The sequence below is a fragment of the Rattus norvegicus genome, chromosome 20 (assembly GCF_036323735.1).
Source record: "Rattus norvegicus strain BN/NHsdMcwi chromosome 20, GRCr8, whole genome shotgun sequence".
Taxonomy (NCBI): Eukaryota; Metazoa; Chordata; class Mammalia; order Rodentia; family Muridae; genus Rattus; species Rattus norvegicus.
In genome coordinates this window covers 11,833,410-11,854,770 of record NC_086038.1, presented here as the reverse complement: position 1 = coordinate 11,854,770, position 21,361 = coordinate 11,833,410, and the positions used below count along the sequence as shown (strand labels likewise).

The window sequence follows — 21,361 nt, the reverse complement described above, 5'->3', positions numbered from 1 at the left end:
TCCTCTCAGATGAATGCTGTTCTCAGGTGCCCACAAGTCCCACCTTATCCTCTCTGGGTTGGTCAGAGGTGCTCAACCTGCCCCAGCTCCAGGCATATAAATTATCACTAGCTGACACTACCAAGGCAGAAGAGGCCAGAGCTCTTAGCTACATGACAGACTGATGGTTAATATTCTTGACAGGAAAACCTAGGAGACAAGCCTCTGGGCATGTCTGTGGTGACTGTCTAGGTTAGGTTAGCGTCTGAGCATGCGTGGGGAACACCATTCTATGGGCTGGAGTCCTGCACCAAGTACAGAGGGAAAGTGAACTGGGCATCATTATTCATTAACCTCAGCTTCCTGACTGCAGAGTCAGCATGCCCGGGTGCCCTCTGATCCTGACCCCACCCCACCCCACAGTATAAGCCAAAATAAACCTTCCCATACTCTGAACACTGTTTTATGAGGTTCTCTGTGACAGCAACAAGTGACCATAGCACAGGCTGTCTCTGACTACCAGAGCCCGCTGAGGGTGTGACCTTGGAGCATCTCTTACTCTGGAGCTGACAGTAATGGGTAAAGGACTGTGTTGGCCCGCGGGAATGCCCATATTCCCCCTCGCTGGGGCCTTGCCTCTAAGAGAGCCTCTGTGCAAAGCCTGCCTGCTGAGGCATCCCAGACAGACCCTAGGCCTGTGACACAGATCATGCTGGAGCTCTGGTGTGTCCAGTACCTACAGTGGCTACTTCATTGTTCTGGCCAAGTCCTCCAGATCCTAGGCCCCGCAACCTGTGCTCCAGGCTGCTTCCCTCCCAACACAGGATTCCCTGTGCTCACGCAGGAGGCCCAGTTTCATTTTTACCCACGTAGAAAAGTGACCTACATCAATGTTCCCGGGTAAGCAAGGCCTGAAGGCTGTTTCTCACGGGTGTGTGAGGCACCAGAGTTGTGGGGCAGGAGGTCTATAATGGCAACACTTGTTTCCTTTGCAGGCCTCGCCCAAGTATATCTGCTGGGAGCAGTACTTCTCGGGACTGTGGAGGTAGAAAGGGTACAGCCCTTAAGCAAGCTTGAAAGGCCTTTGATTGACAAGCAGGGCCTTGGAGCCATCTTTTGCCTTTTCCTTGTTGTCCTTCAGGTAGAAGGGGAACTCTTTTCATGGTGTCCTCTTTCTTCCTGGTGAGGGAGGCCACGCCCTGAAGCTTCTGCAAACTGCATCATGGGAACGAGTGCACCTGACTCTGTTAGGTCAGCCTACACAGCTGACATCCACATGTGCATGGCCATGGCTTCTGTCACACCATCTGGAGATGTGAGTTCTGATACATAGGCCCCAGGTGCTGGCTCCACACCATCAGCCCAGAAGCCTGCTTGGGGCTTCTCATAATGACACAGTCTGTCCTGACAAGAGGGCTGCTGGCCCCCTCATGTCCCCTGCAGGATCGTTACCACCACTCTTTGCCACTCCCAGGGTGTCACTGAGCAGACCATACGGTTCTCACTATTTGGGGGCAGAGGGCAGTACAAGGAGCTGTAGTCTCTAGTGATGACCCTTGGCCTCTGGGCTCCTGCGATTGGACCATCCCATCACCCTGACCAGTGGGGAAATCCACATAAGAATAACATCTTGAAAAACATCTTTAACTTTTAGGCGTTAGGAAGATAAAGCTATTCAAAGAGTTAGAAAAGAGCAACCGTGAAGTTTGACCGTAATGTCTCAGAGCGGATGACACAGCTTAGTGCTGTCAGTGCCATGGAGATGTGGTAGTGTGGGAGGGCAGAGCTCAGCGGTCTCCAAATGGCGAAAGGTCTTGCTCGGGAATGGTCACAAGTATAGAAGCTGTTGTGAACTCTCTCCATCCTTGACCAGAACTTTAGGAGGCTGCTCCTGTCCACTGACTCCTCCTTTCCTCTGTTACCCCTCTGCTCCCACATCTCTCTCTCTCCACATTGTATTTCCCTGGCTCTGTCCTGAGCCCTACCCAGTACTACCTGGGGTAGTGGTTCCCTTGAAGTCTGTAGACCTATAGGCCTGTTGTGCTGGATGGCCAGACAGGCAGGAGACATCCTCTTATCCTTCCCACATCTGCCTCAGGTCAGAGCAGTTACCACTTCCAAAGCTGAAACCTCATGATGTGCCTACCCACACTCCCACTCCCCTCTCCCACCATGCTGCCCCACCCATATCCAGACAAGACGACGGCCACAGGCTAGCATCAGGAGACACATCCAAGGGTGTCCCTTCAGCCTGCCTGGCTCCTGCTAGAGGCCAGGAAGCCCAAGCCTGGGGTTTGCTTGTCTTTGACGTCTGATCCCCACACCCCCCAAGTGACTACCCACTTTCTTAGGAGCCTTAGTGACAAAGCTAGCATGTCACTAAAGTGCACCCGGCCCTGAGCGAGGCGGGTAGGTGACGGCGGGCTCGTTGGCCCACTGTGTTCATACTGTACCTCCAGCATGACCACACAGATCTGTTTCACACACTGGATGATGGCGTCCGGGGTCCCTGAGATAGTCACCGCCCGCTCCGTGGAGTTGGGCAGCATGTCACCTGCCACCTGGACCTGAGCACCTGTGGACTGCAGAGAAGGGCTGTCGGAGGGCTGCAGACTGCAGACGGCGACTTGAAAAGAGGAGCGGTACCTCCAACGCATGGGGACACACTCAGGGTGGTCTGCACCGTGAAAACCCTTCACTAGAAACAGGGCCTTAACTGGTCACAGTGCCCTCCCTTCCTCATCTGACTAGACGTCGCTACCCTTAATCCTCCCTCTGCATATCCCGAGGAAACTGTGACGTTCTGGAATGAATGGCATGGTCCCTGCTCAGCTCACGTACTGAAGAGGAGGCCCTGATTCTGTAGAGCTGTGGTTCTCGACCTTCCTAATGGTGCGACCCTTTAATACAGTTCCTCATGTTGGGCTGACCCTCAATTATAAAATCATTTCAGTTGTTACTTCAGAACTGTGATTTTGCTACTGTTATGAGTCATAATGTAATGATCAGAGTTTCCCAATAATCTCAGGCGATCCCTAAGAAGGGCCTGTTTGACCCTCAAAGGGGTCGCAACCCATTAAGTTGAGAACCACTGCTGTAAGAGGAAAGTCTACAGGGAATTAGGATCAGTCTTTCCAATACCAAGCATTCTTCTTCTTCCATGGAAGTAGGTCACATGGAGGCCAGGAAGCCTGAGCCTGGGACCCCCCTGCTCTTTGAGGTCTGGCTACCACAAAGCTCAAGTGACCGCTTGAACCCTCCAGACATGTGAGCCACACAAGCTTTAGTGACAATGGTAGGGGCCACACAGAGTGAACCAAGCATTGGCCAAGGGTCAGGCTTCTTAGCATCTTCTAAGTCACAGAAGAGGACAGGAAGGGATCAAGAAGGGGTGACTGCTCTCTTGGTTAAGGGAAGGACTTAGCCTTCCTGGAAGTAACATATTTTCAATGTTAAACCCACATCAGGTTCAGACTCCATTAAAATCATCCCTGAAGGACAAAGTGGCATCTCTCAGGCCCAGAACACGCCCAGGCCCAGAGCCACTGAACTTGGGCACTAAAATCTGCCATCCAAGGACCTGTATCCCACCCCTGTTCTTGTGCAGGGCTATCCCTGGCACAGGCCACCGTGTGTCCATGTCAGTGTGGAAGTTTCCCACACCCCACTTCTTACTGGCAAATCGGATCATCCGTTACATTTGGACACCAGCTTGAGCCACCAGGGGCTGTGGCATCAGCTCGTGCACTTACAGGCTGTGTGGGAGACATGCGCTAGGACAGGCAGTACCTCCCGGATCTCCTTGATCTTGGAGCCACCTTTGCCGATCAGGGACCCACACTGGCTGGCAGGGACCACTAGTCGCAGTGTCACGGGGGGCTTGCTGGTGGCAGGGCTGTTGCTCATGGAATTAATGATGTCCTGGGGGGGAGAAAACAGGCGTGTTGGACTCCTACTAGTGAGCACAGTTGTGTGGCTTAGGAACACTGTGGGGACATGTGTGGGGACATGTGTGGGACATGTGTGGGACATGTGTGGGGACATGTGTGGGGAACACTGTGGGGACATGTGTGGGGAACACTGTGGGGACATGTGTGGGGACATGTGTGGGGACATGTGTGGGGACACGTGTGGGGACACGTGTGGGACATGTGTGGGGACATGTGTGGCATCTTTGCCTCGTACCTGCCTCACTGCACACTGGGGAGAACTCAAGGAGTCCTCTCCCACAGAGGGCAGGGATCAAAGTGGACCCAGCAATCACAGAACCTTCAGAGCCAGGCCAGACTTAGAAGGGACAGGGGACATGGGCCAGACGGCCACGTGCACCAACTATGCACACGGATCTGCAAGGCTGGGTGGTTGGAGAGTCATAGTGGATTCAGGGCAGGGTAGAGGTTAAGGAGATACAGGGTCATGTCTGGCATCATCATGAAAATCTATTAGGTATGAGGACAGACTGACAGATGTGTGAGGCAGACTTGCGTGGGCTCAGTGGGGAGCAGGGAGAAGAGCACTCTCAAGGGGCTTTGATAGCTGCTCAGATGAGAATCCAAGCCCCGTTTCCACGAAAACACAGAGGAGGTAGCCCAATTTTCGAGAAAGAAGCTGATAGCAATATAGACCCCCCCCCCACCCTAGAAAGCTACACCCGAGCCTGTGGAGTGCCAGGTTAAATGGCCAGAACTTGACTGCATGCCTTTCCCATGTCTAGCTTCATTTGTAATTCCCAACTATCCAGAAACAAATGAATCCCTACTTTTCCTGGGGGATCACCAGGGAGCCTTGCTTCTAGTGAACCACTGCTCCTGCCCAGACGCTTCTTCCGTTGCCCCAGGGAAAATGGCTAACGTGTTGCTCCATTTGAGCAGCCTGCTCACGGCTCTCCCATTTCCCCTTGCCCTGGACCCTACCCAGCGAGAGGACCCAGAGGCCTCTGTGCCTGCTGCCCACTCTGCATCTGAACCCCACTACTCGGTATTGAGCTCTCCTCTTCACCCCAGCCTGGTTGCCACCTAGGTGGACTTGGGGAAAGACCTTTCATCCCTATAGTGGCTTTCATGTGACTGCCATATGCTATGTTGCCATTGATTGGAGATGACTAGCTAGTATTCTGAAAACATTAAGGACAGATTACAAGAGACAGAATAGACATTTTCAGGCCACTTGTCACCTTTTTAGCAAAGCAAAGGTGGGAGAAATGAGAAGGCAAGCTTGGCTCAGGCCCTGGGAACCTTCCCCATGATGGTTTCCGGTCTCCTTGATGAAGGGTGTTTCAGAGACTGTGTGTGTTTTTGGAGATAATGAAGCATCTCTTTGCAGAAAGCCATAGCCCTTAAAGCTGCTAAAAATGGCTTGGTTTTATTTGGGGGGCACATCAACTTTTATACCAAATGTGGGAGCACATGCTTTCCAGGAGCCTGTGTCCATTACTAACACTGCCTTATTACCACAGTGTTCGGGGAAGCAGAAGGATGGGTAGCAATTAAAGTTACTAATGCTTTCAGGACTTGGGGTGTAGTTCAGCGAAGCACGTACTTAGAACTCAGAGAGGCTTTCAGTTTAATCCCTGGCATAAAACATAACGTTCTTGGGATACCTTGAAATCCTTTGGGCACAGGCAAACCAATACTATGACCACGCTCCCCACTACCTGCAGATACTTTTCCCCGTTGCGATGGGTCTGTTTGATGCTATGGTCTGTCCTGCTACAGGCAGCTGCCCTGTTTACCACCATAGGCTGAGGCTGCTTCCCAGGCACTGTTCCACCACCTTCCACCAGGAGGCGCTGTCTCCTTAGAAAAAGTGGTTCAGGAGTCTCAAGGACAGGACACCAACAGCATTAACACAAAATGCAGTGGAGAAACTCCGGGGAGCTGATGCTTAAACCTTGGCTTCATGTCTCACAGCACAAACATCAGTCTAGTATTCCATGTAGCAGAAAAGTCGTTCCACTAATCTCAGAGATCCTCTAGAATCAACAGCTGAGAGCTAATTTCAGACAACCGCAGGGAGCGAGTATGGAGGATGGATGGTCTCTTCCTGAGATATCATTCCAACCTCCTCATCTAATTTGTTGTTGTTATAGCTTCCATCTGGACCGTCCTCCACAGGTACGTGTGTTAAAGTCTACATGCGAACATCACTACAGCACAGCCTGATTGTGTTGCTTTTGGGAGATGGGATGGTTAATTTTGTCTGTCAACTTGACAGGATCTAGAATTACCTAGGAGACCAGTCTCTGGGCATGTCTGTGAGGAGGTGTCTAGATGACTTAACTGAGGTGAGAAGACATACTCTAAATGCGAGCATCACCACAGCACAGCCTACATGTGAGCATCATCACCACAGCACAGTCTATATGTGAGCATCACCACAGCACAGCCTACATGTGAGCATCATCACCACAGCAGAGCCTATATGTGAGCATCACCACAGCACAGCCTACATGTGAGCATCATCACCACAGCAGAGCCTGAATGTGAGCATCACCACAGCACAGTCTGAATGTGAGCATCACCACAGCACAGACTGAATGTGAGCATCACCACAGCACAGTCTGAATGTGAGCATCACCACAGCACAGTCTGAATGTGAGCATCACCACAGCACAGACTGAATGTGAGCATCATCACCACAGCACAGCCTGAATGCGAGCATCACCACAGCACAGTCTATATGTGAGCATCACCACAGCAGTCTGAATGTGAGCATCACCACAGCACAGTCTGAATGTGAGCATCACCACAGCACAGCCTACATGTGAGCATCACCACAGCACAGTCTGAATGTGAGCATCACCACAGCACAGACTGAATGCAAGCATCACCACAGCACAGCATGAATGCGAGCATCACCACAGCACACTCTGAATGTGAGCATCACCACAGCACAGTCTGAATGTGAGCATCACCACAGCACAGTCTGAATGTGAGCATCACCACAGCACAGTCTGAATGTGAGCATCACCACAGCACAGTCTGAATGTGAGCATCACCACAGCACAGCCTGAATGTGAGCATCACCATTGCACAGCCTACATGTGAGCATCACCACAGTACAGCCTATATGTGAGCATCACCACAGCACAGTCTGAATGTGAGCATCACCACAGCACAGTCTGAATGTGAGCATCACCACAGCACAGTCTGAATGTGAGCATCACCACAGCACAGACTGAATGTGAGCATCACCACAGCACAGACTGAATGTGAGCATCACCACAGCACAGCCTGAATGTGAGCATCATCACCACAGCACAGCCTGAATGTGAGCATCATCACCACAGCACAGCCTGAATGTGAGCATCACCACAGCACAGCCTACATGTGAGCATCACCACAGCACAGCCTATATGTGAGCATCACCACAGCACAGCCTACGGCCTCAGCCCGAATGAAAAGGAGAATGAATGCGGAAGCAGCACTCATCTCTTCTTTGACTACAGATGGAGAGCAACCAGGTGCCTCGTGCTCCTGCTGCCACGCCTCCCCCGCCATGATGGATGGTACTCCTCGCCTATAAGTCAAAATAACCCCCCTCCCTTTAGTTGCTCTTCCTTGGGTATTTTACCACAGCAGCAAGAAAAGTAACTAATAGGGGAGGCGATGGGAGCTGTAAGAGGTGGGGCTGGGTGGGAGCCCTTGATATCATGGTGGGGGTGTCCTTGAAGGGGGTGTGGGAGCTCAGCCTCACCCTTCTTTTGTTTGCATCTTGGTTATGGGGTGAATGGTTTGGCTATATCCCATGTTCCTGTCATGGTATGATGAAACCCCAACAACCTGAGTCCTAAAAACTACGAAGCCATGGCTATACTTGTGACACGAACCCCACAAAACTCTGAGTTAAAATAAGCCTTTTCTTTAGAAGCCGATGTATCTTAGGGAGTTATTAATGGAAAAATGATCAGTGACCATTGGTTTTGGGGAGTGGGATATTGCTAGGCTACCGTTAAGAGGGCAACAAGGCTTTAGAACTGTTTTATGAGCAGCGTTTGGAGAGCCAATCCAGAAACGGCATGGAATGAGTCAGGCGGAGCTTGGACATGATTCTGGTGAAGCATCCGTGTGGACTGGGGTGGGGTGGGGGCGGGGCACTGATGAGGCTGTGGTAGAAATGAGGACTCCACTGGGTGGAGACTAAAGGGCATGAACTTTTTAAAGACAACACAGCGAACACATGCGCACGCACATGCACACGCAAGTGTGTGCACGAGAGAGGAGGGGTGGGGGAGAAGCAGGCTAATCTCAAGTCAGCTGTAGAGTACTTTCCAGGACTGCTCAGAGCCCTGCTTCAGTTTCCTGGTCCAGAAGGAACATGTTCAAAGGTGCAGCAAAGGGTGACACAGTGGCCAGAGAGATTTAAGCGTCACTGAGTTGAAGCCATGTTCTTCGTACCAGGCCAACAGCGAAGATGTCAGGACTACATGTAAGAGTTAGCATGGCCGCTGTCACTATAGGCTCAGAGATGTGTATGCGCAATGTTATCTCAGCCATTTCCAGAGCAGAGGCTTTAAGAAGACAGCCTTGCCCATCCAGGATGGCCTAAGTCTAAACCAGGAGGGGACTTAGGTGCCATGAAGTTGTGTCCACATGAGAAAGAAGAGATGAACCCATAGCCTGGGATGCCAGACAGCCTTTAAAGCGCTTTCTAAGCCTTTTTTTAAAAAAAATTACTGATAGTATTAATAAGTTCTCCAACTTTACTGTAAGCATTCTTTTTAGTGCCTGTCACTAGCAGTATGACGTTTTGGTTCCCTAATTAGAAGCTATTGAACGTTCTCTAGCCATCTAAGCTGCCTTGGGTAAAAAAGGCTATTAGCCAAACAGTGGCTTCCCTTATACATGCGCCAGCCATCTGAACGCACATGGATACCTTGAGACATGTACTGCAAGAGGCTTCTGAGGGAGCAGCCCTGGCTGGCGCTGTCTGAGTAGCTGTCCCAGACCTCTTGTGGTCACAAGCCCCGAGAAACTATAACCTGGTCAGAAGGGGTGCAATATTCTATTATCACTAGTGGCCAGGCAAGGATGAGCCCCAAGTATAAACCTTAGAGACCGTGATTGGCCCAAACACTCCTCCGGTTCTTAAGCAGACGGCTCGGGCTTACTCAAGGATTCAGTGGCAAGTCTCCTGGGTTGCCTCCCTTGGTGTTGACACATCGGGCCCGCAGTAAAGACCAGTTTTACTAGTGCAGGTTAACACAAAGACAGCAGCAGACTGCAGAGCATGGTGGCTGTGGGAGCCTGGTGAGGGGCACAGTTTGACCATGGAACAAACGCTGGCTTTCTGTTTTGGCTTTGTGGCTGGGAAAGCACTGTCCTTGATCCCGTGGCCACCACAGGAGCCCAGTGTCACTAATGCCATGTCTACCACTGGTAACTGAAGATCCGGTGATTGACAGGTAAACCTGACCCAGTGTAGTGCCGCCCACAGACAAGCTGAACCCTCACCAACCCCACACACAGACACAGTACTCTTTAATGCTCAGCTCCCACACTGACCAGTTAGGGGCAAGTGCCTGGCTCCTGAGCTCTAGGTGCTGATTTCTCAGAGCCAAGTGCCTGCAATTACTTCCCAGCAGTTGAAGCAACAGCCATTTGCAGAGGCCTGGGACTTAGCCGCTGGCAGCACCCACTGGGTTGAGTCTGCCCAGTGGCACCACCCCAAGTCGTGGCAGTAGCCACTGACAACTGAAGAAGCAGTTGAAGTTTGAGAATGACCAGGGAAAAAAGAAGAAAAGAGGCATAAATAAGAAGACAGAGACAGTGATAGTGACAGAGATGGCGACAGAGATGGGGTGAGGGGAAAGCAAGCACTAGAAGAGGCAAGAGAAGAGAATCTGCAGGTACTGGTTATCAGAAGTTTCCAGAGAACTGTCAGGTCTTCCGGGCCTTGGGATCTCAGACCGACACGGCTGCTGATAGTAAAGGTCGTGATACCTAAGCCTCACATCAGGACGGTAACACTCATTAAGTGTCCCAGTGCTTGTGGTCTATAGGAGGATGCTAATACTAAAGCCTGACTGCTGACAAGTGGTGACGAACACTGAGCTGCTAGAGGCCAGCATCTGAAGCTTCTGTCCACCTATGGTCTCGTTCCAGGCGAAGCAAAAGAACCCCAGTACACTGAATGGCAACACAGGGGCCTATGCACAGCTCACGCTGGTGTTTGTGGGCAGGAAGCATGCAAGAACTCTAGGGTCATAGGGTTTCCAACAAACTTTTGAAGGAAGGAATGGGAGCCCAGGCAGTCTGTAGCAGAGTTATGGTCTGCCTTAGTTACTTTTCTGTTGCCACAGCGAAGCACTATGACCACAAGCAACTTGGGGAGAAAAGGTTTATTCCAGCTTGCAATTCTCAGGTCATACGCCATCGCTGAGGGAAGTCAGGGCAGGAACTTAAGGTAGGAGCCAGGAGGCAGAGCTGATGCAGAGGCCATGGAGGGGTGCTGCTTACATGGCTTGCTCAGTCTGCTTTCTTATAGAACACAGACTGCCAGCCCAGGGATGGCCCTAGCCTCAATGGGATGGGCCCTCCCACATCAATCAAATCAACAGAATATCCCCACAAACTTGCGTATGGGTCAATTTGATAGAGGCATTTTCTTAGCTGAGGTTCCCACTTCCCAAATGACTTTAAGACAAGTTAACATAGACCACCACCAACCAGGACACAAGTCCTTACAGTCTTTTATTACTCATGTCCTGCCACAGTAGGCTCTGGACACCAGACATATAACTACAGGACTCAATGCTTGTCCTGCTGGGTTGTTTGTTTTGGCTCAATTCCATCCTATATCCGCCACCTCCACTTCCTTCCTTCCAGAGTGGTTGAAATGGGAATGTCTACACTATGCCATTGTATCTTGAGTATGTAACTTGTGTTTTTTGTAAGCGTTCACAGAACTTTGCCTCTATCCTCTCTGAGACTCAGGCTTCTGACAGATGTTACAATGGTTACCACTTTGCGGGCTTTGGGAGTTTGGACTAAATGCATCTTATATTGTAGGATGAATCTAAGCCTTTAGGGCTAAAGGTAAAACGTCATTGGCCATACCTTCCCTATGTCCATGTGGTAAAGGCCTAGTCCTCGGCTGACACTACTGGGAGGGCCTTGTGGAGATTTTAGCTCTTCTGAGGTGTGTATGCTATTAAAGGGCACTGGCCAATCCTGGCCATGAGGTGGATGATTCTTCTGTGCCCTGTGCTCCCACCAGAAGCCTCAAAGCAGCAGACCTGCCCTCCCCGCCTCCATAGGCTACAAACTCTAGAACTATGAGACGAAATGAAGCACTTGGATTTGCTCAGGTCTATGACACTGACTGGAAGTTGAGCGGTGTATCTCTCACTCCTCCCCTCATTTACACAGTCCTGGCTTGTCAGCCATCCAGAACGCACCTTCCTCCCTCATCGCTCCTTAATTTATTAAAACAGGAACAGAAGATATTTACTCTAATTCCATGCTTAGATAACCCGAAACAGTAGTCATAACCCTCCGTCTCCCAGAGTCCCACTGATGCCTAGAGCTTAGGCTAACACTGGTCAGTCGGGTTCCATCCACTGAGACACAGAGAAGTCCAGCAGTGGTGGGTCAATCAGTGACATAGATACTTGGCTCTACACGGTCCCCAAATGCCTTGGCTAGCTTATCTTCCTTCTAGGAAGGCAATCACCACAGTTGTCAACCCAGTAATTGTAAACTTCACAACTTTCCCACAGCAGCAGCAGGGACCGCAAATCCAAATCATGCCTCACGTGACGACAGAGCCTCGTCCAGACCCTTTGCTGAGCAACAACTCCTTTCTGGCTTCCAGGAGCCTCTGCCAGACATCACTGCCTCCGGGCCAGGACAAACCTGGTCCCATTTGACTCAGACATATTCTCAGGCAGTGCAGAAAAGACCCGAGACTATTCTGGATGTGGCCCCCTAGCTCTTCAAAGCCTCATGGAAGATGTTTCGAAACAAGGCTGGTCTAACCACTCAGCACTCTCCTGGAAGTCACTAGCCCACTGCTCAGAGAACCACTGTGGCAGAGCATTCTTTGATGGCCTTTACCAGAGAAAAGACTGCTTGAGCCCTAACTGCTTCTGATTGCATCTGAACACTAGGTCTGTGCTGCTGTGACTACTTCCTGCTATGTTGGGATTCAAAGAGCAAGTACGCACTATCTCAAGAAGAGACCTTCACAGTCCCTAGATGGTTCTCCTGGCCTGGTTTGGGCTTTAGAGCCCTTGGATTCAAAGCACCTTTCCGGGATTGTGAACAGCTTCCTCTTCTGTCACAGTGTCCATGTGCTTTCTACGAGTCCCCGACATGTCCTATGCAATCGTGTACTCAGTACATGACAGTCATGACACAGAAACAGAAAGGTCAAGGTGGCCTTGCAACACCAAGGCAGCTGAGCCCTGCGGAATGAGTATCTGCTCTTACGCCTTTCCTCATTGGCTAGCCTTTTGCACCGGCCCATGAGGATTGAGCACGCAGACTAGTGTTGGCCGAGCCATGGGTGCCTCTGTAGCAGTTTCTGTGGCTTCGACCCAGGGCAGTCAAAGCTTGGGTATCCATAGTTTCCCTAAGGCTTGCTCCCAATCCTAAGTCAGGGGCCACCAGAGAAAGCAAAAGTCTTGCTCTCCAGACTCTTGTAGGAAACTGGCTGCGAGGAAGCCAGTCATCCCCAGTTCTCACACCCACAGCCACCCATAGGGCAACCCTAAAACTTCCCTCTGTCCATTATGTGATGTTCTCCTCCCTCAGTAATAAAAGTAATAAAAGCTGATCCCCTGCTGTATAGTGAGCTCCACATATACAGCCTTCCCGTTCTCATTTAGAGGGATCTTGGCTTATACCCACAAACCCAACCTCGTGATTGGACGACTTAACCACCCTTATTGATAACAGAAAAATTATGCCAGCTTGGTCATCACCATGTATGAATATACGTTCAGCGGAAATAGGAAAACCATGAAGAGTAGCTCACCAAGAGCACACAGAACTATCACACATGTATGTGGATATATTACACGCACAAAAATGCACTTCTGCCTCCAGCTAAGACACTCTCTGGGGTGGAGGGGGAGCATGGTACGGCTGTGCTGCAGTGCGTGTAGCTGAGGTCAGAGTTGTGCCAGCTGGGCCTTGAAGGTGTGAAGACAAGAGACACAACAGCAGCTATGTTGGGAGGCAGGAGGCCTGTGCTCTGAGGCTACCCACGATGCCTGGGAAACATAAGGAGGTGGGCTTCCCACTGTGCCCATGGGAGGACTTTAGGAAGCAGGAAGGGCACTGGCCCTCATGAGCTGGACAGAGGTAGGGTGAACACCTGAGGTATTGAAGGTGATGAGAACTCTAAGGCAGTCTTGTCACAAAGCAAGCCAGTGCCTCAACCAGGTAAGACAAAGGGATGAACGGGCTCGGGGGGCAGCTGGGACTGGGCCTCAGGCAGATGGCAACCTGTGCCTTACCTCCTCAAACTTGTATGCAATCATAGCAAAGGCCTTGAAGATGGCGTCCGTTGGGCCTGTGATGGTGACGATTCTCTCTGGGCAGTTTCCCTCTGAGATGTTGATCCTGGCGCCACTCTAAGGTGAGAGGAGAAGAGAGGTAGCTGGCAGAAGACGAAAGCTGTCCTGTGCGGGTCTGGCTTCTCTAGGCTTGCAGACAACCTTAAGCACAGACACTAGGGCGGAGGCATGCTTGAAAAACAAAATCTCATTCTAAACAATAAAATCCTTGCCAGGAATCCCCATGAAATTGGAAATTCTAAGGTTATTGTTCTTGTCTTTTAAGACAGGGTCTCATGTGACCAAGCTGGCCTTAAACTCCCTGTGTAGTGAAGAACAGCCCTGGGCTTCCATTCTTTGGCCTCTGTCTCTGTCTCCTTGGTGCTGGGGTTACAGGCATGTGCCATCGTGCTCTACCAGAGTAGGGTTTTTTTTTTTTTTGTTTTTGTTTTGTTGTTGTTGTTGCTATAAGTTTTCTCTGTGTAGCCCTTGCTGTCCCAGAACTCACTCTGGAGACCAGGCTGGCCTCAAATTCAGAGACCTGCCTGCCTCTGCCTCCTGAGTGCTGGGATTCCCCACCACCACCTGGCTGGAATTTTAGTTAGTATGAGTCCCAGTGGCCCCTAGGAGAGCTTACGCCCTCTATAAGCTGTGCTGTATGTGTAGCATGTCAGAGAGGACTGCCCCTCCTTGCCTCTCGTCTCTGATACAAGGGCAGGCCCATGAGAGCCACAAGAAGCGCCACCCCCACCCCCAGGGCCTGGCCAAGCTGACCTGGAGATGGGGTAGTATTTAGGGCAGAGCACACTCACCTCTTCACGCATCTTCTTTACTGTTTCTCCTTTCTGGAATGGAGACACACAAGGAAGTCTGTCACTGCCAGGTGCATAGACGGTCCCTGCACCTAACACAGCTGGCTGCTAGCACAGTGAAGGGGATCAGGTGCTCCCTGTCCTTGCCTGTCCCTGTGAGTTAGCTAGTCTCTTTACTCACTGGGCCACACAATCCAGGGCCATCGCAGATGAAGAAACTAAGGCATGGCAAGGGCGGTACAGTCACCCAGGGGTGGAGCTGGCCATGGGGTGAGCTTTATCAGACTCAGGCCCGTTGCTATGACAGCGCTACAGATACAGTAGCAGGCGTGATGCCTGGCAGGAGTTAGGGTGTTTGAACCAGGGATGCTCATGAGTGGTTGCCCCTGAGAAGCCCTTTCCAAAGAAAGGTTAAGGAGGAGTTGGGACACTGAGCAGTTAATGCCAGGAGGGCAGCCTCTCTTCTCTCACACAGTGGGCTTTTGATCCCCTGCACTCCCCTACCCCTGGAAGCACTTTTTGCTTTCATTGCAGAAAGAGGAGTAGAAGGGCACAAATGCTTCCTAGGTCTGAAACCCAGAGGTACCAGACACCACAGTGGTAAGAGGAAGCCTTAAAGTGACCAGCTGGGGCTCTGCCAGGGCCAAGGAAGAATGTTCGTGGCTCACCCAGAGCCAACAAAAAGAGGCATGAACAGGGCTACCAAGGCAGAGCTCCCTGGGATTCTGACTTCCTCTAGGATAGTGCCTGTCAGGGCCTGTGTAACGACTGGGGTCAGTCAGCACCAGGGGCTACTGCTGTCTTGGTCTGTCAGCTTACAGAGAACCGAGAAAGGCGCAGTTCCCTCAATAATTACCTTCCCGATGATGCTTCCAACTTCCTGTAGGGAAAAAAAAAAATCACAGAAGATGATGTCACAAGGTACTCTGGGGCCGATGCTTTCAAGAAACACTGGGTGTATTGAAACGGTGTATATAGTGTGAGGGAGAATTAAAGCTTGTACAGTGTTGGGGATGGAACCAGGGACTTGTGTAAGCCAGAGCACTGAATCCATCGGAGAGCTGAAACTTTCGTCTAGAAGAAGGGTCTGTGTTGGGCTGTTCAGCTCCTCTATGCCAGGGTGACCAGGTGACCAGGGTGACCAGAGATGGAGCTGAGCTCGATCAACCAACTGCTTGGGAGCAAGGCACAGAGAGTCAGACGCTTTCTAGATAAACGAGGAGAGAGGGAGAGTCACCCGAGACTGTGCCCCTGCCTACACAGCACTGTCACCTTGATTTATGAGGTGGGACACTTGGAGAAGCCCCTGGCATGGCCACCACCATTCTGCATTTGGATGTCAATGCCTGTACGGTATATGATCACCTGCATTGGTGGCCCCAGCCTGTCCCAGCCCACAGGACAGCCCCAGGAAGCTCCCACCACGTTCTGTTGATTGGGGCAGGGCCACCTGACTTACTGCCATGGGAAATAACCTCTTTCAAAGTCTGGCCTGCTTTTCTCACTGTGAACAAGCCAAGCAAGCCCTGGGAGAGCCAGAGCTGCTGCTGTTCCACATGGAGGACAAGGCATGGGCTCAGGAAACAGGAGGAGGGAGTGGTCCTGTGTAGCCCTCCCGTCATAGGAACGGGGGGGCTGGTCGGTAGAGAATCCCATGTGGGGACAGGGTACGAGAAGGACACTTTCCACCACAGAAAAGGAGTGCCTCGGTGCGAGGGGACATGCTTTCCAGGAAGCTGGATATTTCAGAACTCTTGTTCTGTTGGCTAGCCCTGGCAGGAAGATTGCACAAATGCTGAGATCTGTCAGTGTAGAAGAGAGGGCAGGGCACCAGGTGGGGAGGTGTGAGTCCTGCTATCAGGACAGCAGCCACCTGTAGCAGACAGGCACGGGGGTATTAAAGGACAGGGTCAACCAGCCTTGAGCAGCTCTAAGGAAAGTGTCACTTGGACTGTACGTGCAACAGCTTTGTGGGTTTGAGATTGGGGAGCATAAGGAGAAGCACGGAGCAGATCCTGGGTGCCCCGCTTTCTGCCCCACCTCACCCCACCTCACCTTTCCATGCATCAGGAGGCGGATGGTCAGGGTTACGTTCAGGCCACCTTCCGAGACCTTAGATTCCATCTTCCCTCCAAAATGTAGCTCAGGGTGGTGGCTTAAGGTGCTGAGGGTACTGTGAGGAAGGATGGATGGGGCCCAGATGGCGTCACCTGGGACAAGAAGAAGGCACAGTTGTGACCATGGGTACTCTTCTTTGGACCTAGAACCATGTTCTGGCCTCCTGGGACTCGGCTTCCAGGTGAGTGGGTATGCTGGCCACCACCATGGAAGAGGTGCAGAGTTGGGTCCTAACCATGTGACCCTAGGCACACCACTTAAGCCCTTTAGACTCAGTTTCCTCCATTGTAGTAAATCTCCAACCCCAATAAACTTGTGCAAAACAAACAAAACAAACAAACAAAAAACCCACACAATTTAGTTCCTCATAAAGGATACATCTCAAGAAGCTCTAGGGGAAGCCAGTACTGGGCTACCTAGCCTGGTGAGCCTCCTTTTCTTCTAGTGTTTCTTCTGTCCCAGCAGAGAGCAGACTCTAGGTTAGCATGGCCTGCCCCCTTGAGGGCCCGTCTTTGCCGTCAGCTATCTAGAAAGGCCCCTATACCCACGTCCTTTTATGCCCAGTTGTTGGCAGCCTTCCCTAACGTAACTTCAGTCTCTGGCTGCAGTTCTCCCACTAAAGCCAAGATGGTCTTCCTGCACCGTGCTCTATTCTGTCCACACCCGCCATGGTTAGTTTTATGGGGCTAAATTAGGACGTCAATTTATTATCTGCAGGCGGAGATTACAGCTAGAGGAGAGAGCTTGTGGAAAGTGACATAAAGACTTTGTACCAACGTAGGTGGCCCAGAATCAGGGCTTCCTGGCGAGCAGCTCTCCTTATGGAGTTCTCCACAGGCTCTGGGCTGTACCTTAGGAGGGAGCAAGCAAGCAAGAGCATGGCTCATTTCCATCAGGAATATCAGCAACGCCAGTCAGGCTCGCACACACACTAGGGTGGTCTAGACGACAGCGGTGGGGGCTGGGGGACTGGATAGAGGTGGGGAGGTTGGAGTGGCTTCAGTAGGGTTTCTCAAAGCAAGAGATACAGAGGTCCATTCTCAGGAGATATGCTGGCGCTGGCAAGCATGCGAAGACCAGAAAGATCAAGAATGCAGGAGCTCAGCTCTCTGGAAGTTGATGTCGTGTGGCTGCTCGCTGCTTTGTACGAAACTCAGAGGCAGATGGGAAATTCTGCTGAGCACGGCATTTGCATAGGCCCCAAGGACTGCCGGACCCCAGCTTGAGCTCATCAAGAACGACCTCAGCAGGAAACAAGCATCTGACTCGGGAGACTCAAGCGACAGCAAAGAACACGCATCTATGCAGACGCCCTGGATAAACCAAGCCAAGTCCTCTTTACAGGAAGCTGTTTCTGCTCCGGTTGATTTGCAAGGGGCCATAAACTGGATCACACTGTGGCTGGTCTGGGGCATCTCCTACTCATCATGGGGACAGGAAGGCCCTGTGGCTGTCTGTTACATAAATGTTTCCAGCCCAGGAAGGAGAAAGTAGGTCAGCGCCTGCCCGTGGTGCTTTCGGCTCCAGGCTGTCAGGAGTGATCAGTCACTTGGGCCAGTGCCTTTCTGCATCAGAGGACAAGACAGACACAGACACAGACATACCCACAGAGGCACACACAAAGGGGGTGGCACAAACGCTCTCTGTAGATTGGGAGTGAGGGGGCTGTCCTGTAGAACAGGTGAGATTGAGTCTCTCAGACTTGGAGATGGAAAAGCATCAAGCATCAATCTAGAGCTGCTGACGGGGACAGATAAGCCAGAGGTCTGCTCTCAGTCGAAGTATCTGTGGGAGGCAGTAAATGTGCCTACACCCCGAAGCAGCATCTCCGAGTCCAGCCAAACTCTCCTCAAAGCAGGGCTAAGCTTTGGGCACCTCCTGCCCTCACCAGACTCTAATCCCAGGGGCAGTGAGTCCTGGCTCATGGTACCAGTGCAGGCTGTGGAGAACAGTAAGGGACTACGTTGCCTTGCACAGTCAGAGAGGGACAGAGTTCTGGCTCAGCAGTACGGACCTCTACCCTTTTGCTTCCCACTATCTGAAAAAGTCTTCAACAAGGTCCAGGGCTTTAGCCCTTAATGTCTAAAGGTTTTGCTTTCAACAGAGAATTACCTGTCATGCCAAGGCCTACAGAGATTTCAAAGTAGATGAAGGGCAAGGGTTACATGCCATTCCCAAGCTGACAGAGACATTAATATTAGCTGACATCTGTATGGCAGCCATCTTAAAACTGCTCCAATGAACAACTGGGAATATTCTTTGTGTGGTGGTGTTGTGTGACATGTGTGCATGCACTGTGCATACAGACTCAGAAGAGGACACTGGCTGTTCTTTCTTTTTTTTTTTTTTTTATTAACTTGAGTGTTTCTTATTTACATTTCGAGTGTTATTCCCTTTCCCAGTTTCCGGGCAAACATCCCCCTAATCCCTCCCCTTCCCCTTCTTTATGGGTGTTCCCCTCCCCATCCTCCCCCCATTGCCGCCCTCCCCCCAACAATCACGTTCACTGGGGGTTCAGTCTTAGCAGGACCCAGGGCTTCCCCTTCCACTGGTGATCTTACTAGAATATTCATTGCTACCTATGAGGTCAGAGTCCAGGGTCAGTCCATGTATAGTCTTTAGGTAGTGGCTTAGTCCCTGGAAGCTCTGGTTGCTTGGCACTGGCTGTTCTTTCTATCACTCTCGACCTTGTTTCCTTGAGGCAGGGTCTCGGGAACTCGTGTCCTTTAGCTAGTTGGGTGGCCAGCAAGCGGTGGAGATCCACCTCTCTCCACCTCCCACAGGGCTAGGTTTACAGGGAGCATGGGGCCATATCCAGCTTCTGCTGGTGCTGGCCTCCAATCTCAGATCTTCATGTGTGCACTGCAAGTGCTCTTACCCCAAGAGCCACCTCTTTAGCCCAGGGATCTGTTCTGCCCAATGAGAAGACATTGGCTCAGCAGAGAAACACAACCCTTGCCAAATTAATAAAAGCTATAAAGACTGGGCAGGGCAGATGGAAACATCAAGGCTGGAACAGGGGTCTAGACCAGGGGACAGCAGAGACGGGCAGGTCATGGCCTACCCAATGGGGACTGGAGCCAGGCAGGGCTGAGATGGAGATGCCAGGAAGGAAAAGGCTGCCAGATAAGAAGTGCGGGGTCCAGGAAAGTAGGCTTTGGGGGAGTTGAGAAAACTCCAGGATGAAGGGAAACCAAGAAACCTCTGGAGCTGTGCTCCACTCCACCAGCACATGGAGGGGTGGGAGCGGGGAGTTTCCTCAAAAGAAGTAGGAGGGGCTAACCAACACAGAAGGCAATATATGTCAGAAGAGGGGGAGATGGACAGGATACACACACACACACACACACACACACACACACACACACACACACACACACTATGGACTCACCACACAGAACTGCCACACTAGTTTGTATAATTAATATGTGCTGATAATCATAATTTTCAAACGAGCACTTTTAAGTGAGAGTAAATAACCATAGGCCTCTGTCCTCTTGCTTCTAAAATTATTTCTAATGGCTAAAGTAAAACTGACTGAACTGTCTGGTATGAATAATATCTCCTGGGGCAGGGAAAAGGAAGGCAAATTTTCTACCTTCCCTTCAAACTGATAAAAAGATGTTCTAAATTATTAACAAGTCAAAATGGAATTTTTAAAAAAGCTTAACTCCTAGGAAGGCAGAAGGAAATCCTAAAAGTGACATAAATGAGAAAATAATCGGAAAACTAAAAATGAAATGACAGGCTTGATCCTTAACAGCTCAATAATAAAATGCAAATGGTATAATTTTAAAAGAGACAGAAGACTAAAGCATCCACCCCTATGCTGGTGACAAGGAGACTGACCAGAGGAGAGGAGATCGTGTATATGTATATATATGTACATATACACATATACATTTATTCACACACATACGTATATGGTTATATATGTATATGTGCATTATGCTATATGTGCATGTTAATATATACATGTGTTATATGTATGCTATATACACATTATATATGTAATGTGTATATACATATATAACATGTTATATATACATATCCACATATACACATAGACATACATAAATACATATACATACACATATATACACATATATGTATGTTATATATATAACACACAACATGTTATATATATATACATACATACACACATACATAGCAAAAACAATGGGTGAAAGATCTGAAACTAGAAAACCTCTAGGAAAAACTCTGTAGCATTGGTTTCGACAATGATTTTTTTTTTTAAAAAAAGAAATTCCCCAAAGCATAGGAAACAAAAGTAAAAACAGAAAACAGGATTCAATCAAAGAGAAAAGCTTCTGCCCAGCACGGGAAACAATTCCCAGACGGAAGGGAGTATCCATAAGGCAACCTCCGACGCAGGCTGATAGCTAAAATTGACAGGACGTCTTATAAGGAGACAGGCAAGGACAGGACAGCAGGAGCGTCAGCAGACATTTCTCAACAGAAGGAAAATGAGAGGCAGGGACCTGCAAAAGCAAACCACAGTGAGATCCACCCCGAGCTGCATCCTGGGTGCGGTCATCAAGAGACTCAATGCTGTTAACAAGGAAGAAAGGGCGCTCTGTACACAACGGGCAGAACTGTAATTAGCGCTCCCATGATGAAGAACAATAGGAAATTCTTGGAAATCCCACTCTTGGACCCAGATCTAAAGGGGATGAATTAATATGTCAAAGGCATATGCACTGTAGAACTATTCCCAACACAAGACATGGAATTGATCTAAGTGTCCAACAATTCATGCTTAACAAGAAAAGGACTGTACATCTACACAATAGAATGCTAATCTGCCATAAAAAATCATGTCATCCAGGCCGACATGGATGGCCCTGCATGGCACCGTGTAAAGCGAAATCAACTGCACATAGTCGCTTCAATGTGAGATCAAAGTTGAACTCAGAGAAGCAGAGAATAG

General features: G+C 50.3%; 1 protein-coding gene across 24 annotated transcripts in view; it reads right to left on the bottom strand.

Moving 5' to 3' along the window:
* Positions 1 to 21,361, bottom strand: part of Pcbp3 (poly(rC) binding protein 3) — a 242,143-nt gene that overhangs the window by 22,951 nt on the left and 197,831 nt on the right. For all 24 annotated transcript variants that reach the window (XR_010060648.1, XR_005497206.2, XR_010060649.1 and 21 more), the window contains 6 exons: positions 16,348 to 16,502; positions 15,149 to 15,172; positions 14,293 to 14,325; positions 13,442 to 13,558; positions 3,769 to 3,900; positions 2,433 to 2,561 (listed from right to left, as the gene is read on the bottom strand). Coding sequence is in view for 21 of the 24 variants with exons in the window: in XM_063279058.1 (XP_063135128.1) it covers positions 2,433 to 2,561; positions 3,769 to 3,900; positions 13,442 to 13,558; positions 14,293 to 14,325; positions 15,149 to 15,172; positions 16,348 to 16,502 (590 nt within the window). In the remaining 3 variants the exon portion in view is untranslated. The remainder of the gene's footprint in view (positions 1 to 2,432; positions 2,562 to 3,768; positions 3,901 to 13,441; positions 13,559 to 14,292; positions 14,326 to 15,148; positions 15,173 to 16,347; positions 16,503 to 21,361) is intronic.